Source organism: Sinocyclocheilus grahami, unplaced genomic scaffold (assembly GCF_001515645.1).
Source record: "Sinocyclocheilus grahami isolate Dianchi unplaced genomic scaffold, SAMN03320097.WGS_v1.1 scaffold402.1, whole genome shotgun sequence".
In the NCBI taxonomy this organism is placed as follows: domain Eukaryota; kingdom Metazoa; phylum Chordata; class Actinopteri; order Cypriniformes; family Cyprinidae; genus Sinocyclocheilus; species Sinocyclocheilus grahami.
In genome coordinates, this window is record NW_015505581.1 from 627,310 (window position 1) to 646,390 (window position 19,081).

At 36.8% G+C, this 19,081-nt stretch overlaps 1 protein-coding gene across 1 annotated transcript; it reads left to right on the plus strand.

The window, feature by feature from the left end:
- The first annotated feature begins 9,746 nt into the window (after positions 1-9,746).
- LOC107550608 (solute carrier family 35 member G2-like) lies at positions 9,747-11,056 on the plus strand. Its single transcript, XM_016231926.1, has one exon. The coding sequence runs from the start codon at positions 9,773-9,775 to the stop codon at positions 11,018-11,020; it is 1,248 nt and encodes a 415-aa protein (XP_016087412.1). The 5' UTR covers positions 9,747-9,772; the 3' UTR covers positions 11,021-11,056.
- Positions 11,057-19,081: the final 8,025 nt, after the last annotated feature.

Sequence of the window (19,081 nt, forward strand, 5' to 3'; positions counted from 1 at the left end):
ATTCTTCTCCCAAGAGAAGAATGATGGAAATGGAAACGGGTGGAAAGTGTGAGTCACTGAAGGGAATGGGTCTGGTGGCACACATGGCTTCTGTCACTAAACACACATGTCTGAAAGATCACTATATATAATATCCAAAGGTCTCATGCTCCATTGTGTTGAGTGTATTTTGAATGTGTTTTGCTAACAACAATATTTTGCCTCACAACTCATCAACAAGTCATGGACTAAAAGTCAGAATTCACATTCTGATGTCAAGCCATCTTCAAAGATGATATTTAGCGGTGACTCATGCTCCCTCTTCTGTCATAACATCTATGTCTGTGTAAAGTTCAAACAGCAATCAATACTTCTCTATAACAGTCTTTTCACTGAGCACTAACCCTGCAGACAGACACATGCTCGAAGGAAATAAATATGTACACCTTTCTGCTTTGAGAGACAGGAATAATGAGACTCTTGTTGGGGCCAGTTGCATAAACATAGCCACTATTTTAAGACTAGTTCGACCAATTTGACCTTTTTGTATCTGAAATCAAGTTATGGCCAGTTTTGATGAAAAAAATTAGATGACTAAATTTTTAAGACACGTCTATATTTATGCAACTGGAAGCAGCAAGTGGTTTGCTTTGGGAATCATCCACCAGCAGTGATAAGAGTCTTTAATATGTTTAGGGATAATAGTAAGAGTCATAAAAGTTTACTATTTTTTTATTGTATTTTATATTATATTTATTTTATATAATTTTTATTTATATTGCTTATTTATGCATATTGTATTTTTAAAAAGGCAAACGCTAATTGTGAAAGGAAATTGCATATAACTTTACATTCATTGTCTTGTCTAGCTGTATGTATCTCATACATTGCACCTTAATATTATTTTAATAAATCACCGAAAATTTTGCTAAACAATTTATTCAGATTCTCAACATAACACTGGAGCTATAGCTCCATATAAAATATATTTTCACATTGATACGTCCCTTCCGACTAGCAACTTGGCAAATGCAACATCTTGTAAATACAACCTCACTTGGTCATTCATGTGGTCGGAACGTGTAAATACTATTTATGACTCCACTTGCAGGCCACATTACACATACAAGCCTGGACTATAGCAAGAGAAGAGATATATTAGTGTCATTACTGTTCAAAGTGTTTGAATTTTCTATACATCATGATTTGCAGCCGAACATTTATGTACTAAATAATTCTACCATGCCATGTCATCATACAGTTTAGGGCTGCACGATTATGACAAAAATCATAATTGTCGATTATTCCCTTGAAATTGCGATGATTAATTACGATTATCACAATTTACTTTGAATGATGTTTATTCCATTGTTTGATGCAACTGCATGCCGTATTTTTATATGAAAATAAACAAGCTGAAAACACTCTAACTGAAAAAATTTGAGTGCTTTTCTATTAAGCCTCAAATGTCAACTATACATCGGATTGGTTTCTTCTTTAAATTATAAAAAAGTAAAAATATGAATGGTATTATAATGTTATAGCCTACTAAAACTACAATTAAAATAATGGGGAAAAACCCTTAAGATAACATGTAGAAAGAAAAAAAGCATCTTAAGCACACAGAATAACAAAGTGGACTTTGAACGATTAATTGCTGCTTTGAACGATTACGTAATTGTGGCATCCATAATTGTAATCGCGATTAGAAATTCGATTAATTGTGCAGCCCTAATACAGTTTTAAATCAACATATTTCACAATTAATTAATTGTTTCTCAGTCACAATCACATGTCGCAGCAAGTTCAAACAAAGCCATTCCCTGCAGCCACAGTAAATGTTTGCACTGATTGCTGCTCTCCTCTTTGTCTCCATGGCAACTTGACATAAGGGATGTAATTATACCCTGGCCAAAAGTACTTGAAGATGCCTTATCCCCTGCTTCTGTTTCTCTGGGACACAATCGGTGGGAGGGAGAAACAGTAGGTGGAAAGGAATATAACAATTTCACCTGACTCACAGGTCAGTGATGAGCTATTCAAATCATATTTTTATCCTGTATGACTACATACTGTCATAGAGTCATAGTGTCTATTATATTCAAAACGTAGCACATGTCTATATTTAACGTTGAAAGAGCACTTTCTTAGACTTCAAATGTTTACATATACATTTTGTGTACATACAGTGTAGATATAAAACTATTTATATATAAATTATACCTTTTTAATATAAATTTTATTTTACTTTTAAATTTCAGTTATCATGAAAATTTTAAACACCAACTGGATTTCATACATTCTTTTCTGTACAGCTCAGCACAAGCAATTGTCGAGAGTAATTGCCTGATTGCTCAATCAATTTGAATGCTTTTTAATTGTTAATCAAAGTTGCTCTTAAGCGTCTCGAGCAGGCAGATCAGGACGTTTTCACTGAGACAGAATGCTCAGAAAGCAGTTAACAGGCTGAGTGTTTGATAAGTTTTAGATGTCTGCAGGTCACACAGCGCTTTACTCTGATAAATCTTTAAAGCTTTGTCTCTGAACAGTTGAAAGACTTATAGATCGCAATAGCAGCCTCTGAAGGGCCTTTTTCACCATTTTCACCATGATTTTCACCTTTCAGCTATATGGATTAAAATATTGTGCTTTGCTATATTGTCATCGTATGTGTCTATAGAACATACAATTTATATAAATAATGCAGGGGGAAAAGGCCACTGCCTCATACAAGCATTTGTCACAAAAGATTTATTGCTTTAGCTGTCCATAAATTCACATCTGTGATTACAGTAAAATTTTGCAGGGCCAAAATCACTATAAGAAAAGGCTGGCACATGCAAAAACAACACAGCATGACGCTGTCAACACAGTGTCACTCCCTTAGCCTTAATCACACAATGTCCAGCAAATGTCTTTGAAGCAAGGACAGCTAACAGCAATCATGTCTGGCAGCTTAGCTCTATTTTTACAGCACAGTAACCTTGCTGTGAGCTCTCACAGCAGCTCTTTGGCTTTTCCTCCCCTTTTGTTGGTGTCTGTGCTCTGTTGCACCAATAAAAAATGGATGAGGTTCAGAATACTCCATATACTCCTAGTCATGATGGTCAAACCAAGCCAACAAGCTTCATCCCTCATACTTTAGCCGTTTATAAGCATACTATCAAGGAGTACTTCCCATTAATTGTTGGGGACTTGATGCCTGGGATTGCTTGGGACTTGTATGTTGTATTTTTTCAAGATGCAGGTGAAAATAGGATCCTCAGAGACTCTGCAGAAGATAGATATATTAGCGCCATACTGCAGTCAAAAGTGGGACTGAGAACAGGGAGTTTTTTCAGGGAGCTGTACAAGGACAATCACTGGCGTTCACACCCGTGCATGATAACATTCTGTTTATTATAGGCATGCCGCAGTTATGTGGTCTGCCGCTTTAAATGCTCAAACTCTTTGAAGCAGGATGGATTCTAAATGGATTTTATCACTCATCAGCTACAAAAAAATCGCTCTGAAAATTATTTTAACTATATGATTCCTATGTGTCGTTATCATTTTAACTATCATGCGGACTTTGTTAATCATAGAATTAAAACATTAAAACTTTATTTATTGTTACAGTTATCACCTTTGTGTGAATGGGCCTTAAAAGGTTTATACAGCATACTGATTATGTGTAATACATGCTGAAAAATGTCTGTTTGTTTGTTTTATCAATTTTATTACACATTGTACATTTTATTTTCCTGAGTGATATTTCTTTATGAAATAATTTTCAATTATTTTATTTCAGCAAAGTCTAAAAAAAATCTGCTAACTATTTTATAGCATTAGAGGGACTTTTTTGTATAGAACTAGATTAATCTTACATAAAATGAACTTAGTAGTTCTTTTTAAACACATAAAATATCTGTCTTCCTCTAAAATTGTGATTTTGGCCAGACTGACCTCTTGACCTCAACAGTTGTTTAAAAATTGTATTCCTACTGTCATCCTAAATAAAGTTAAAGTGATATTCATCTTAGGCTATATATATTATTACTACATTTATTTATTATTAAACTAACACAAATTATTTGAATTAGCAGAAATGTAATGTTTACTGCATATGTGTCTGTTTTAAAAATGTCAAGCAGTCTCAGACAGCAGGCCAGCTGCCGCTTCAAGAGCCTAAAACATTATTCACATGCTAAGCATCTAACTGTAGCCTACAGTAAACTGCCACCCAATATAGTACGGTGCACAGACATGCAAGACTGCCTTTTGTAGGAAAAAACTAAACTGAGCCATTAATTAATTAATAACTGAAGTAATTCCCAAACAAGGATACATATACCCCAGGTGGCACTTAAGCAGGTTCCAGAGGGTGATCGATAGATAGATTACTAGATAGATAGACACTAGCACTTTTACTGTGCTGCAGGGAAAATAGCACTGATTCTTTGCTCTCTGTGTCTGTAGAATGAGATTCATCCATCATTCTCCACACCAGCACAGAGAAAAAAAGAGTTCAGAGGTGACTGAGGATTATACGCTCACTGATCTGTCACAATGACAGTAAAATGGTCACTGACAGACAGAGGATTCAGATATCTCACATAAAACCTGTTCTTTATGCATTTATAATTAATTAGAGGCAGTGAACTTAGTAGTTCTTTTTAAACACATAAAATATCTGTCTTCCTCTAAAATTGTGATTTTGGCCAGACTGACCTCTTGACCTCAACAGTTGTTTAAAAATTGTATTCCTACTGTCATCCTAAATAAAGTTAAAGTGATATTCATCTTAGGCTATATATATTATTACTACATTTATTTATTATTAAACTAACACAAATTATTTGAATTAGCAGAAATGTAATGTTTACTGCATATGTGTCTGTTTTAAAAATGTCAAGCAGTCTCAGACAGCAGGCCAGCTGCCGCTTCAAGAGCCTAAAACATTATTCACATGCTAAGCATCTAACTGTAGCCTACAGTAAAATCACATGCAAATTTTTGTCACCTGTCAAGCAGTTAAGTTAACCTTAGTCAGGTTATTAATGCTGTGAGGGTTACAGTGGGTTGCAATGCAACTGCCCACTGCCAAACCATTGCTCCGCCATGTCAGCAGTTGACGTTAAAGAAAATAGCCTAACCAGTTAAGTGCAATCACGTAGCACCGCTAAGAAGTGATCAGATATAAGAATGCAACAATGCACCAAGCCGAGCATCTGTGCCTGCATTGACGTCCTTGGGTAGAATATGTTTCAGGGTACATTAATTCATCACACTGATGTTCTCAGCTTTCTCATGTTCAGAGAACCATGTTCAGCTCCCAAAGTAATCAGCTTTTGTTCCTCTCAACAGGAAATGCCTTATCCATTTTTATGTTTGATTATAGGCCTATATCAATTGCCTCATGATACCAATGTCTATAACAAAGCTATTATTGTTTTGTATACTGCAGTTCATTGTCTTATTCTGTTTTTAGCATTGGGGAAAAGTCTTTAACTGACAAGATTACTAACTCTGAGGTTGGATAAGGATATGTGGCAGGTTCTTTTTTAGAGTAGACTTGTAAATACAGTCTGTTAAGTATTTAAAAGCCCAGCTGACATACAGAACAGCTGTACTCATGTACCACTGTAAACAGGAACTGGTGTGTGTAGTATTTCAGTATCTGAATTATGTATGATGAATATAATTATTGTGTATTATAAATATCATTATGTATCATTAATGACGATAATGAATTATGTTTAAGAATAACCTCACTTATTGCTGAAACGATATAACACGACAAATGATTATAATTACACAGTTCACAAGAACGCATGTTTCAACATCCTCATTCAACAAGACAGCTGTATCCTGCCTGCAGCTCCTGGAATTATAATGACACCTGCTGTCTTTGTGCATGGTGAATAAACCTTCATCCCCTTTGTTAGCATGCCGAGCATATGTTCTGAAATATTTTCTGAATGTGTACTGGGAATAAATTTGTTTGTTTGATCAATTTGATTGATTATAAATAAATTGATTATATATATGACTTAATGACATTAGTTAAATGTTTAGGGAATGAACAGTGTTTAGAAATGTTGAATAGAGATGCATCAAAGAAAAAATAGCTATTCTCTTTAGTCAAATGGGAGTTTCTTGATTCTGCTACATCCCTTTACTGCTTTAGTCAATAGTTTCTCGTGCATACTTGAGTGGAGTGAGTTGATGTATTTAATGCTTTCTGAGAAAATGCAGTCTATTCATTATGAGCAGCTTATACAAAGAGAGTGGGGATATCGGTTACAGAGCGCCTGTTTGCCCAGTCCAAACAAACAATGAGGGATAGTGAAGCTACACTGGTTCTTCATGATCTGGTTTAACAAGGTTTAACCAGCCCTGTAGTGCAAAAAAAGTTTTATGGTTCATTCATTTTTACTGTAATATTGCTATCTTTGTCCATTTCTAAGTGTTCTTGCTTATCAATAAATATCACCTTTTGATTATTTTGCCTGTGTTGTTACTGCAGTCATTATGCATGCTTTTAAACAAACAACAGCCCAGCATGTTGGGTTAAACATTTGCTGGGTCAAAACAAACACAACCCCAGTACTGGGTTGCCAAAATTGCCCATACTGGTTTGTTTTTAACCCAGCATATTTCTTGTTATATCTGCTGCCTCGTCCAATCTTTGACTCGGTTTCTGCCTCACAGAGCTGTTGTCACTTTGAGATATTGTTATTATGTCTCTGTCCTCATTGCACCACAATTCCAGTGATACATCAAGGATTTCTTGTTTTACCCTGCTGTCAAAAATCTGGTTACTGCAGAGAATGAAAGGAAATAAAGGGAGAACTAGGTCTGTAAGCACATTGATTTTGGAAAATTCATGAAAGGATGAAGTCTGCATTTGCCAGAATCAGTAAATGAATAAAAGACATTGCGCATCGAACCATTCATTTTACTCATATACTGCCACCCAATATAGTACGGTGCACAGACATGCAAGACTGCTTTTTGTAGGAAAAAACTAATCTGAGCCATTAATTAATTAATAACTGAAGTAATTCCCAAACAGGGATACATATACCCCAGGTGGCACTTAAGCAGGTTCCAGAGGGTGATCGATAGATAGATTACTAGATAGATAGACACTAAAGCACTTTTACTGTGCTGCAGGGAAAATAGCACTGATTCTTTGCTCTCTGTGTCTGTAGAATGAGATTCATCCATCATTCTCCACACCAGCACAGAGAAAAAAAGAGTTCAGAGGTGACTGAGGATTATACGCTCACTGATCTGTCACAATGACAGTAAAATGGACAGACAGAGGATTCAGATATCTCACATAAAACCTGTTCTTTATGCATTTATAATTAATTAGAGGCAGACACTAATGGCAGAATTGTCCTGATCCACCTCCAAAATCTGTGTTGCGTCATTATTATTGACCGTGTTCTCAAAATAGCTTGTAGGGGACAGCGGGGCTAGTTGTCACACTTTTTACTCTCATTGTAGGTTTATTTTTGAGAGTCAGTTCTTGTAGATACATAGCTTAATAACATCTTAATTATTTGACAACAAAAAGGCTCAGGAGAAGAAAGCAAATGTAAAAGTAGTCTAAAACAATTTATGAAACAGCAAACAGGTAACATACAAAAATATAATAGGCTACTGTTACTATGTTTTGACCAAACTGTTGTTAATAAATTGTATCAATTTAAAACACAAGTAACAACTTGACATTTATGTCCTTGAAGGATAAAATTCATAAAAATATCATATAACCATAGAAAACCACATTTGTGGTTCAGAACTTACCGACTTACCTGCTTATACTGCGTCATTATTATTGACCGTGTTCTCAAAATAGCTTGTAGGGGACAGCGGGGCTAGTTGTCACACTTTTTACTCTCAGTGTAGGTTTATTTTTGAGAGTCAGTTCTTGTAGATACATAGCTTAATAACATCTTAATTATTTGACAACAAAAAGGCTCAGGAGAAGAAAGCAAATGTAAAAAGTAGTCTAAAACAATTTATGAAACAGCAAACAGGTAACATACAAAAATATAATAGGCTACTGTTACTATGTTTTGACCAAACTGTTGTTAATAAATTGTATCAATTTAAAACACAAGTAACAACTTGACATTTATGTCCTTGAAGGATAAAATTCATAAAAATATCATATAATCATAGAAAACCACATTTGTGGTTCAGAACTTACCGACTTACCTGCTTATAAATGCTTAGATATTTGTTGAGCTTGATTGTGAGTGTGTGCCTATGTATGTATACACACACACACACACACACACACACACACACACACATATATATATATATATATTAATTAATACTTTGCTGAATAAAAGTTTTAATGTTTTTGAAAAAAAAGACCTCACATTTTTTAACTGTATATTAAGTTATTTTAAATTGTAATTTTTTTATGTCTATATAGGCTTTTTATTAAGTTTTACTTTTATTTATTTTGAGTTATTGCAGTACTTCAACATACAAAATGTAAATGAAATAATATATATATATATTTAATGTATTTATATATATGTACATGTATACTGTATGTATGTGTGTGGCTGTACATACACATATGTAGTTGTTTTTTGGTGTTTGGCTTAGTGTTATGTTAGAATCATTATTAAACTCATACCTTTTGTTCTTTTAATATTTTTGAATTGTTTTTAGCTTTATTATTTTTTTGTTCTCATTTAAATGTTTTAGTTTTGAAATGTTGTTGTATGCATTTGTCATTTTTATTTAATTTCTTTTATTTTCTTAAAAGATTTTAGCTTTAATTACTTTTTCTTATTTGTGTATGTTTGAATTGTTTTTAGCTTTATTTTTTTAATTAAATTTTTTTAATTTAAATGTTTTAGTTTTGAAATGTTGTATGCATTTGTCATTTTATTTTATTTATTTTATTTTCTTAAATGTGTGTGTATATATATATAGTATTTATAGAGTTTTAGCTTTTAGTTTTAATTACTTTTTCTTATGTGTAATTCGCTTTGGATAAAAGCGTCTGCTAAATGACTAAAAGTAAAAGTAAAGTAAAGTAATAATATTTCTCAGTATTACAGTTTTTACCTGCATGTCAAATTAAAAAGCATGTAATATAAACTAATTTCAGTTTTTGTAAAGAAAGAGTTTGCCTTTAGGTTTTATGCTGTGGTAAAATCAGTGCGAGTAATGATCATTAATCCAGATCCAAAAATACTTACAGAACACCAGGACACTTATATGTGACCCTGGACCACAAAACGAGTCACAAGGGTACATTTTCGAAATTGAGATTTATACAACTTCTGAAAGCTGAATAAATAAGCTTTCCATTGATGTATGGTTTGTTAGGATAGGACAATATTTGGCCGAGATACAATTATTTGGAAATCTGGAATCTGAGGGTGCAAAAAAATCTGAATATTGAGAAAATCGCCTTTAAATTTGTCCAAATGAAGTTCTTAGCAATGCATATTACTAATCAAAAATTAAGTTTTAATATAAGTACAGTAGGAAATTTACAAAATATCTTCATGGAACATGATCTTTACTTAATATCCTAATAATTTTTGGCATAAAATCAATAATTTTGATCCATACAATGTTTTTTTGGCTACTGCTACAAACTTATTGCTATGACTTAAGACTGGTTTTGTTGTCCAGGGTCACATATGTCATAGCTTTACTTGAGAAGTCTCCGTGAAATTTATGTCAGTTTAAAAACATTGCATGAGATATTGAGCTTTTTTTTTTTTACATTCAGGAGCTACTCAACAGCAAGTATTGTAAGAAAATGGATGATTCACCATCAAAGCATCTTATTGGCTCCAAGAAGAGAGTCAAAATCCACCCAAACACAGTGACGGTCAAATACGACACTCACTTTCCCCAGCCTGGAGACGAGGGCTATGATGACGCTCCATCTTTTGAAGACTTCGGCTCATTTGTCGAAGAGACCTCAGACAGGAAGCACCTCACTGACAGCAAGTCAGGCAGGACTTTTTTTGGCGCGCTTGACAGTCGGTCCAAACCGGCTGGGGATCAAAGGGAGAAAGGGGTCGGAGGTCAGCTGCAGAGTTTCGGGGAGGCCTCTGTGTTCGCCTCACGCATGACGTGGGCTGCTCTGTTTGGGGCGGCTCTGGCCCACGGCTGCGTGGCTCTCATCACACGTCTAGCTGCCGACCGCTCTAGGGTGCCATCGCTAGAGCTTCTCTTTATCCGCTCCGTCACCCAGGTGTTGTCCATCGCGGTGGTGTTTTATTACCAGGAGCCTCCCTTCGGGCCTCAAGGCTACAGACTGCGTCTTTTCTTCTATGGTGTGTGCAATGTCATCTCCATCACGTGTGCGTATACCTCCTTTGCCATCGTCCCGCCCAGCAATGGCACCATCATGTGGAGAGCCACCACGACGGTCTTCAGTGCCATACTGGCATTTTTACTCATCGATGAGCGACTAGGAATGACAGATGTGGTGACGGTTGTCAGTAGCGTCTTCGGCCTCTGTTTGGTCATGATTCCCAACATCGTAGGCGAGCACCGATCTCTGGGTTTCTGGAAGGAGACCTTCGGCTACACCATGACGGTGATGGCAGGCTTAATGGCGGCCCTGTCCATGATCATATACCGCGCCATCAAAGAGAGGGTGAGCATGTGGGCTGCACTTTTCACCTTTGGCTGGACCGGAACCGTGTGGGGAGTGTCCACTATGTTCATCCTGCAGGAGCCCATCCTTCCACATGATATAGAGACGTGGGGTTATCTAATCGGCATCTGCGTCTGCTCCACTGTGGCATTCCTGGGGGTCTATTACGCCCTCAACAAGTTCCATCCTGCACTGGTCAGCACCGTTCAGCATATGGAGATTGTTGTGGCTATGCTTCTGCAGCTGATTGTGCTCCACATGGTCCCCTCAGTGTATGACATCATCGGGGGTCTCATCATCATCATCAGTGTTGTGGTGCTGACGGCCGTAAAGCTTTACTGGGTGGGCAAGAGCAAAAGACAGGAGTATGAAGAGATCCTCGACTCACCGATAAAGTGATCAAAGTTATTGTTTTATAGATGTTGTTTTTTTTAGTCTGATTTTTCAGGCCTTGAATTACAGTTTTTTAAAATTGCTTAGACACTAAAAGTGGTACTTGAGGTCCACTCAGTGAAAACATTCACTCATATACCTAATCTTTAGACCAAGACTGCAAAACGACAAGCACATTATGTGCGTTAAACTCAGTTTGCTATTGTAAAACAAACTTTTTTCAAAACTCTAAACACATTTCTCTACATTGCACACATCATTCAAAACTAACAGCTCTTTTGTTTCATTTGGGAAACACTGCTATTTCAATTCTACACTCATTTACTGATGACCTACAGCCAGTGATCATGTGTGAAAACACTTAAACATAATTTCTTAGAAATCAAAACTCAGTGTTTTGAGAAAGAAATTATTTTTACCTCCTTGCAGTTCTGTTTACAGTATATATGAATATGAATATGCATTTATATATATATATATATAATATGTGTTTGTATATGTGTGTGTATATGTACAATACATACATAGGCACACACACACACACACACACACACACACACACATATATATATATATATACTGTATATATACACTGAATATGCATACAATCCAAGTCAGAGAGTCAACTTTATTTCTAAAGCGCTTTATACAATATAGATTGTTTCACAGCAGCTTCACAATAGTTTCACATTTAAATTCAAAGCAGCAAGTCAATAGTGTCATTATACAGCTCAAGTCAGTTCAGTATTGATTCAGTTCAGTTGCATAACTGTGTAAAATTCATCAGTTGTACATACGTACTGTACTGTATATACAGTGTATATGTGCATATGCATGTATGTGTGAGAGCTATGACAAACTCATGTTCACTCCACTGCACTCTGAAAAAGCAAAAGACACATGAGAGTAGTGTTTTACATTTTTCACATTTGTGTACTTTGGCGTGTATGTGGATAATTATTTTATGCTTGTGTGTACAGTTGCTACGTAAAGTTACCATTTTTAGAAGAGTTCAATAGTTTTGAATGAAGTTTTTGCTTTTGCAAGATGTGTGTGACATTTTGCATGTTGTGTGTGTGTTTTCTGGTTTTGTGTGTAGAGTTTTGAGAAATGGAGCTATAGTTTAAAAAACTGTAAGCATTTTTAAAAAACTGTAATGGTACCCACGCTCTTAAAAACAAAGGTTCTTTACTGGCATCTGGTTCCATGAAGAACCTTTATCATCCATGGAACCTTTACATTGCGTTTGGCGTGTATGTGGATAATTATTTTATGCTTGTGTGTACAGTTACTACGTAAAGTTACCATTTTTAGAAGAGTTCAATAGTTTTGAATGAAGTTTTTGCTTTTGCAAGATGTGTGTGACATTTTGCATGTTGTGTGTGTGTTTTCTGGTTTTGTGTGTAGAGTATTGAGAAATGGAGCTATAGTTTAAAAAACTGTGTGTAAGCATTTTTAAAAAACTGTAATGGTACCCACACTCTTAAAAACAAAGGTTCTTTACTGGCATCTGGTTCCATGAAGAACCTTTATCATCCATGGAACCTTTACATTGCATAAAATGTTCTTCATACTAAGAAAAAAAATTATCTTTTAAGAAAGGTTCTTTGGAGAACCAAAAATGGTTCTTCTATGGCATCACTGCAAAAATTCCATTTGGAATCTTCATTTTTAAGAGTGCACCTCTGACTGAGGTTATTGTGAAATGTTTGAGAAAAAGATATATGTAAAGTTTATTCATTGATGAAGTGCCATTGTGAAGTTGTCTTTGACTGTTGTATTATGTGAAGCTAGAAAAGGTTATTGATTCTTCTCGCCCATTATGAAGTAATTATCCATGTTTAGCTATGTCATATCATGTTTCAGTAGGTAGTACATCAAAATAAATGTCCGTGAAGAGGAGCTGCAATGACAACATGAGATCTTTTCATAAATATGCACTATTTTCAAAATTGACATGGTCAATAGTGCCCTCTGTTGGTATTTAGTGACTATATGGCCCTGAGAAGTGGAGCAACAATTTTTGGCACAGCCTGATTAGCCTGAGTGACTCAAATCAGTGTTTGCAACAGTGATTCAGGCTGGTGACAGCTTTTCTGTTGGCATATGATGCCATGATTTCCAGTTTGCGAAATATTGATGACCGATGTAGTCATGTACTTATTCACTCCAGAGATTTACTCAGAAATTAAGAAGTTTTAACCATTGTACTGTAATAATATGTTTGGGCAAGGCATTCTCATATTTGAGGTTAAAGTCAAAAAGTTGCATAGTCTGTAAAGCAGATCCAAAATATTTGACAAAGTAACATTGCATTTTCTTGGATTAAAAAAGCCAATGCATGATCCATGCAAACATATGATTGTTCATATAATAATAATTTCACTTACAACACTTTGTTTTTCAGAAATAGGAATCTGAGAATGTACCTGTTGTGTCTTTAAAAAATAACAGCAAATGCTGTTTTAAACTGAAATATTTTCAAAGATTTGTTTTCTCTTTAATAAAAGCATGTATTAATTTCCCTGTGCATTTTTATGAGCATCTAACCATTTTTGTTAAGTTATAAAAAGAAAACAAATTCTCCAAGCACAATAATGTTTGTCTGTGTTTTCAAAGTTTTATAGGACTTTTCCACAGTGATCGCAAGGTGGTAGGAATGGTCAAATAATTACATTAAAACTGAATGAAGCTAGTGAATTTATATTTTAATAATGTTGCTTCAAAAACTGATTTTAAAAATGCTAAAAATCATACATTAAAATGTATAAATAAATATGTTTGAAATTAATTTAATGCTTAAGTTTAAAATTAAAAAAGCCAATGAAACCAATATGTAAGTGGTAGTGCAAAGTGTCAAATCTTTTCTACATTTGACCTGTGGACTGTATGACATCATCTCAGTGTGCAACCATGTCGTCATAACAAACACACTCAAACACATTCATGTCAGTGGATTGAAATTTGTAGGCTTAGATTTGTGGGTTTTCTGATATCATCAGCACAGGCCTGAAGTTCATCCCATAACATAATGTGCAAGCATTTATTGCTTCCCTTGAGAAATATACAAGTCTGGATCAAGGACCTATGACAAGCAGTGCTGTTACCGCTGCTTCAAAGAATGGCAGCCTGCTGGCTCACTGAAATCTGAGTGTGTGCTGGAGTTTAGCTCTCTGACTGTAGAGAAGTGATTGCTCAGAGGCCTCATAAGTTGCAGATGTGGTCTCTTGCTCAGTGGACTTCTTCTCAAAATATCATTCACAGATGGACTTTTAATTCTTAAGAGTTTGTTCACTGAGTTTCCTGATTTAAGAAAACACATCGCTTGAAAACATGTTCATCAGACAAACAGCTATACATTCTTAAAGGATCCTCTGACGTGTTTGAACTTAGTAAAAAAAAATCTCATGCTATGCGACAAAATAATAAAAAATAATATCAAATAAAAATAATAAAATAAAAAGTAGCTTTGATTTTATTTGAACTGATTTGATTTTATCAAGGTCTTTCCAGGCATGCCAGATGATTTGTGGATCCCCTGAAAAGAATCAGATTATGCAACTTTACGATCCAGAGAACTGAAGGGAGAACTGAAACAGGATGTGGAAGCCTGAAGTGAGAGGGTTTTGCTCTGAAGTGTCACATGTCATATATCTCATACAGGCGGCTTAGTATTTATAGCTTTGGATATTCCCAAGTTCTCACGTTCTTGAGGTCATTTCGGTCTGTTTAGTCCCATAAACCCATGTCTCTATGGATATCAGTATCAGCCACTCTCTCCCCATCACCACTGTGTGAGACGTGTCTAACGCTGCTTCTCAAAGCAGAAGTTCAGTGTTGTGAGGAAGGAAGCCTTAGTGTTTGAGTCAGAGCGCACATGGTTTGGTTTATACTTGGCCCACCACATCAATTGGATGTTCTCGTTTTTTCTGATAGTTTGTCATTTAGAAACTTTTCACTCTTTAAGTTTACTCTGCCTCATCAGTGTCAGAAGTTGAAATGATGCAGTGGTCCAGCAGTTAACTGAGAACATTTGTTTTTATTGAGGTGGAGCCTGAGGACATATATATCAGACTATAGCAGACCAGACTTCATGTGCATAATTCATAAATTGTGCATTTATATTTTGTACACAAATTCCTTCTTATTTCATCAATGCTTTCTGTACAGCTGATCATGGATTGACTCTGCAAAGTGTGTGTTTGTGTGTGTGTGTGTGTGTGTGTGTTTATACACTGGTCTATTATTTATTGCTATAACAGTGTTATCATATTGGTCTGGCAGATCTGGGGTCCATTTCAGAAAGGAGGTTAAGTGAAAACTCTGAGTATGTTAACCCTTAAATGAGGGAAACTCATTTTTTTATTACTGTAGTAATAAAAATAATCTTAATGCAAATGGAAAACAAGATTATTCGGAGTGTCAGTTACTAAATGCAAATTTACAGTAGCTCCGCCCTCCAATGTCACACAAGGTTAAATAGGAGGCATGTAAATAATGGCTTCAGTGGTCTAGGGGACTCTAGGCAGTAGTGTTGGTTACGGAGAACTAGCTTGGGATGTGATTGACCTGGTTCGAGTTCGCCTTTTGCCAAGCTCACTCTTCTCACTTTTCCCATCACATATCACAATAGAATTTATTTTCAATAAAAATGAAGAAAATGTTCTAAAAGTGGAAGTAACGTGCCTAACGATTATTTAATGATGATAAAAGTATTTATAATTATATAAGTATTTATAATAATATAAATACGTCCTCTTTTCCCGGGACTTTTTGGACCTTGAAAAATGCGTGTGGCCGGGATTTCTAAATCACCCAAAATGTCCGGGATTTGGCTTTTGATTTCTACAGTCGCCATTCATAGTGTGCGTTTTTGTATTAGAGCCCTGAAGAAGACTGTGTCCAGTCCCGCCCACTCCTGCAAACATTCTAATATTGTAGGTGACCATACGTGCCATTTTCCCAGGACGCGTCCTGGCCAGGATTTCTATATTGCCAGGATGCGTCTTGGGAAAATGGCATGTATGGTCACCCTATAATATTGTATATAATTTTCACGAATCAGCGGGCCGCTATCAATATGCGGAGAATATAATCTCTTTTGAATGAGCGCGCTCACTTTCACTTTAAATTTTGCGATCACGTGTGCTCTGTGTAAAGGAAGATCAAATATTTGTCAATGAGCTCAGGATCTGTTGAGCAGCAAATCCTCCAGCACGGTCTGTCAGCCATCTCTCCTCTCAACCCACGATCAGTCAAATCTGACTTCTGCAGCTCGTGTTGGATGCAGGGTTGTCAAGTCTGCGTTTTTCCCCCCGATGTAATTGGGCTACTTTTAAACTGTTGCCATGGCTTGATTTCCCCCCATGGTTTAAAGGTTTGAAATGTTGCATAAATTACATTTGACTGAAAAGCTTGTATTAAAGCATTTTGCATTCTACCTATGATAAAACTGTTCTAGATGTTAAGTTTTGTGAAGGATGGCCACTGGTAGCTTTTTTGTTGTGTTTATGATAAATATGCACACCAGTGACTGTAAAATATGTAAATTAGGTATGAAAATTACATATGTTGAGTTTTGATGTTTGAGATTGCGCTACTTTGGGCGCTTTCGACATCACTTTAACCACCAACCAACCACACCCCAGCCCCCCGCCCTGGCACGCGCTCTACTGTCCTCTTTTTGGAAAACTAAAATATGGTCACCCTAATTTACACTCTATGTTATTATTGCATCCTGTTAATGTACAACAATAATGAGGTGCAAATAGTATGTATCTGCTAGTATAAAGTATAAATAGCATCTAATTATTAAGAAAGTATGCCAATTCCACTTGTGTAAATAGCCGCTGCCATATTTTTCTTAACTTTTGGCAGATCATTTGCAAAATAAGAAAAATGCACTTAAATTATTATTATGCCTATTTTATTTAATTTATTTTGTTTATTTAATTTTTTTTGCCCGTGGGATACCATGAAAATGAATAGCCTATTTCTATAGCGTTCTGCTAGTTTTCAACTGTGATATTATAACAGTGATAAGAATTAAACTTGTATTGACTCTAAAGCATAGACTGTATAAAAACGTGCCCGTGATGTCACCCGTAGGTTTCTGAAGGGCATTTTTGAAGCTCAAAGTGGGCGGAGCCGGCCGTTGCCATCTTGGCAGTGCGTCACTCCCGGATAATCGAAAATTGGCAAAGAGGCGGGAGCTGGTTGCTGAAACCATGCCCACCTTGCTCGACGGTGGTGACAGCAGCGGCAATCCACCTGTCACTCAAGTGGCCACGCCCTTAATTATGCAGAATTTTAAGGCTTAATATAATTTAAACGGATGAGTTATAAAAAATTGCACCCCCCTCACAGCTGTCATAAAGGGCAAAATTAGCTAGATAGACCAAAACCACTTTTTGTACCAGGCTGTAAACATATTTTTTTCTGCTTTAAAGTTGGGCATTTTAACATGGGAGGTCTATGGGACTGACTCCCTTTTGGAGCCAACCTCTAGCGGCCAGTTGATGAATTGCAGTTTTAGTCACTTCCGTGTTGGTTTCACGAGAGAGACCTGAAAGTTGCCGCTTGCTCTGAAGTATGCAGACGTCCTTTTGTCGGGTGCTGTTGCCATGGTGAATCGTAATATTGGAGCTCCATTGATCATGGCTTTTCATAGTCATTGTGCACGCGCTTAACTTAGTTTTAACTCAGAGTTGGTTGAACCTCCTTATTGAAACGGGCACCTGTTCTTGGCTAGGATAACCTACAGGCTGGACCAGACTTTATGCCAATCATCAAAAATCTGGTTTTGTGAGACCAGTTTGTAATTAGGGCTAGATTTATGGTTAAGTTTATGGTTTGAAATAGAGCAAGGTATTTATTTATAGAAACAGGATCATGGAAAAATTGCTTTAAAGGGGTCATATGTTGCTGCTAAAAAGAACGTCTCAGGTTACTTATGTAACCATGGTTCCCTGAGTAGGGAACGAGACACTGCATCCTCTGGGGGTCGCTATGGGGAACGCCTCGTCGTGACCCGTGTCTGAAGCATACATTGAAAAAACACCAACTCGTTGGCTGGCGACAGCCATGACGTAACTACCGGTGCGACTATAGTATAAATAGGCGCCGGGAGCACACATCATTCACTTCTTCGTCTGAAGCTTGCGTCCGCAGCATGGCAAGAAACCTAGAGGACGCAGTGTCTCGTTCCCTACTCAAGGAACCATGGTTACATAAGTAACCTGAGACGTTCCCTTTCAAGGGAACTTCAAACTGCGTCCTCTAGGGGTCGCTATGCGGAACGGTTTACCCATGCCACCATGCTGAGGGGAGTGCATGCCAGAACCATGGCAAGCACTAAGTACCAACTCTACCATATTGCTATGGGAGTTGCCCCTGGGACGTTAGACGGCTGTCAGTGACGTTATTCCCTACGGCCAAAGGCCTAGGCTACATACCCCAAAATACTTACCTGTTAGGGCCAGACTCCTGGGCCCGGGGTAGAGCTCAAGGCTTGGAATCAGGAATAGATTCCTTTAAGGGAATACAACCAAGAGCCTAGAATCATACTAGTCTTGGCCTGTCACACAGGGGCTACCGCACGTTTCTCTTTGTATGTGCTGAAGGAACTGTCTCAACAGACCCCTAGTAGCAACACCCTGTTAAAGAACGAATCCAGAGGATACATAGGAGGAGTGGTGCCCAAGGTGGAACCGGGGTTTTAAACCACTCAGAAAGAGCATGAAGCTGTTGTGCGTAGCTCTTACCGTACAGGAGTAACGTGCACACTTACCAGCTACTGTATGTGGATTTTAGAAAGTGTACAAAGACTTTACGTGCACACTTATAAAATCAGAAGTGTAAGCATACTGCCAGCTAGCCAAACACTCAGCGCATCAGGGAGGTAGAGGAAGGGCCTAAATCGCCTGATGCTGCTGGTTCCAGGTGCTCTGGAGAAACAAAGAACTCAAACTTTTCATGTGAGAGGAGAACTCTGAATTCAGAGGAATAGCATTGCTCATTCCAGGTAACCCTTTGATAAAAAAGGGGAGCACTGCTCAATACTACCAC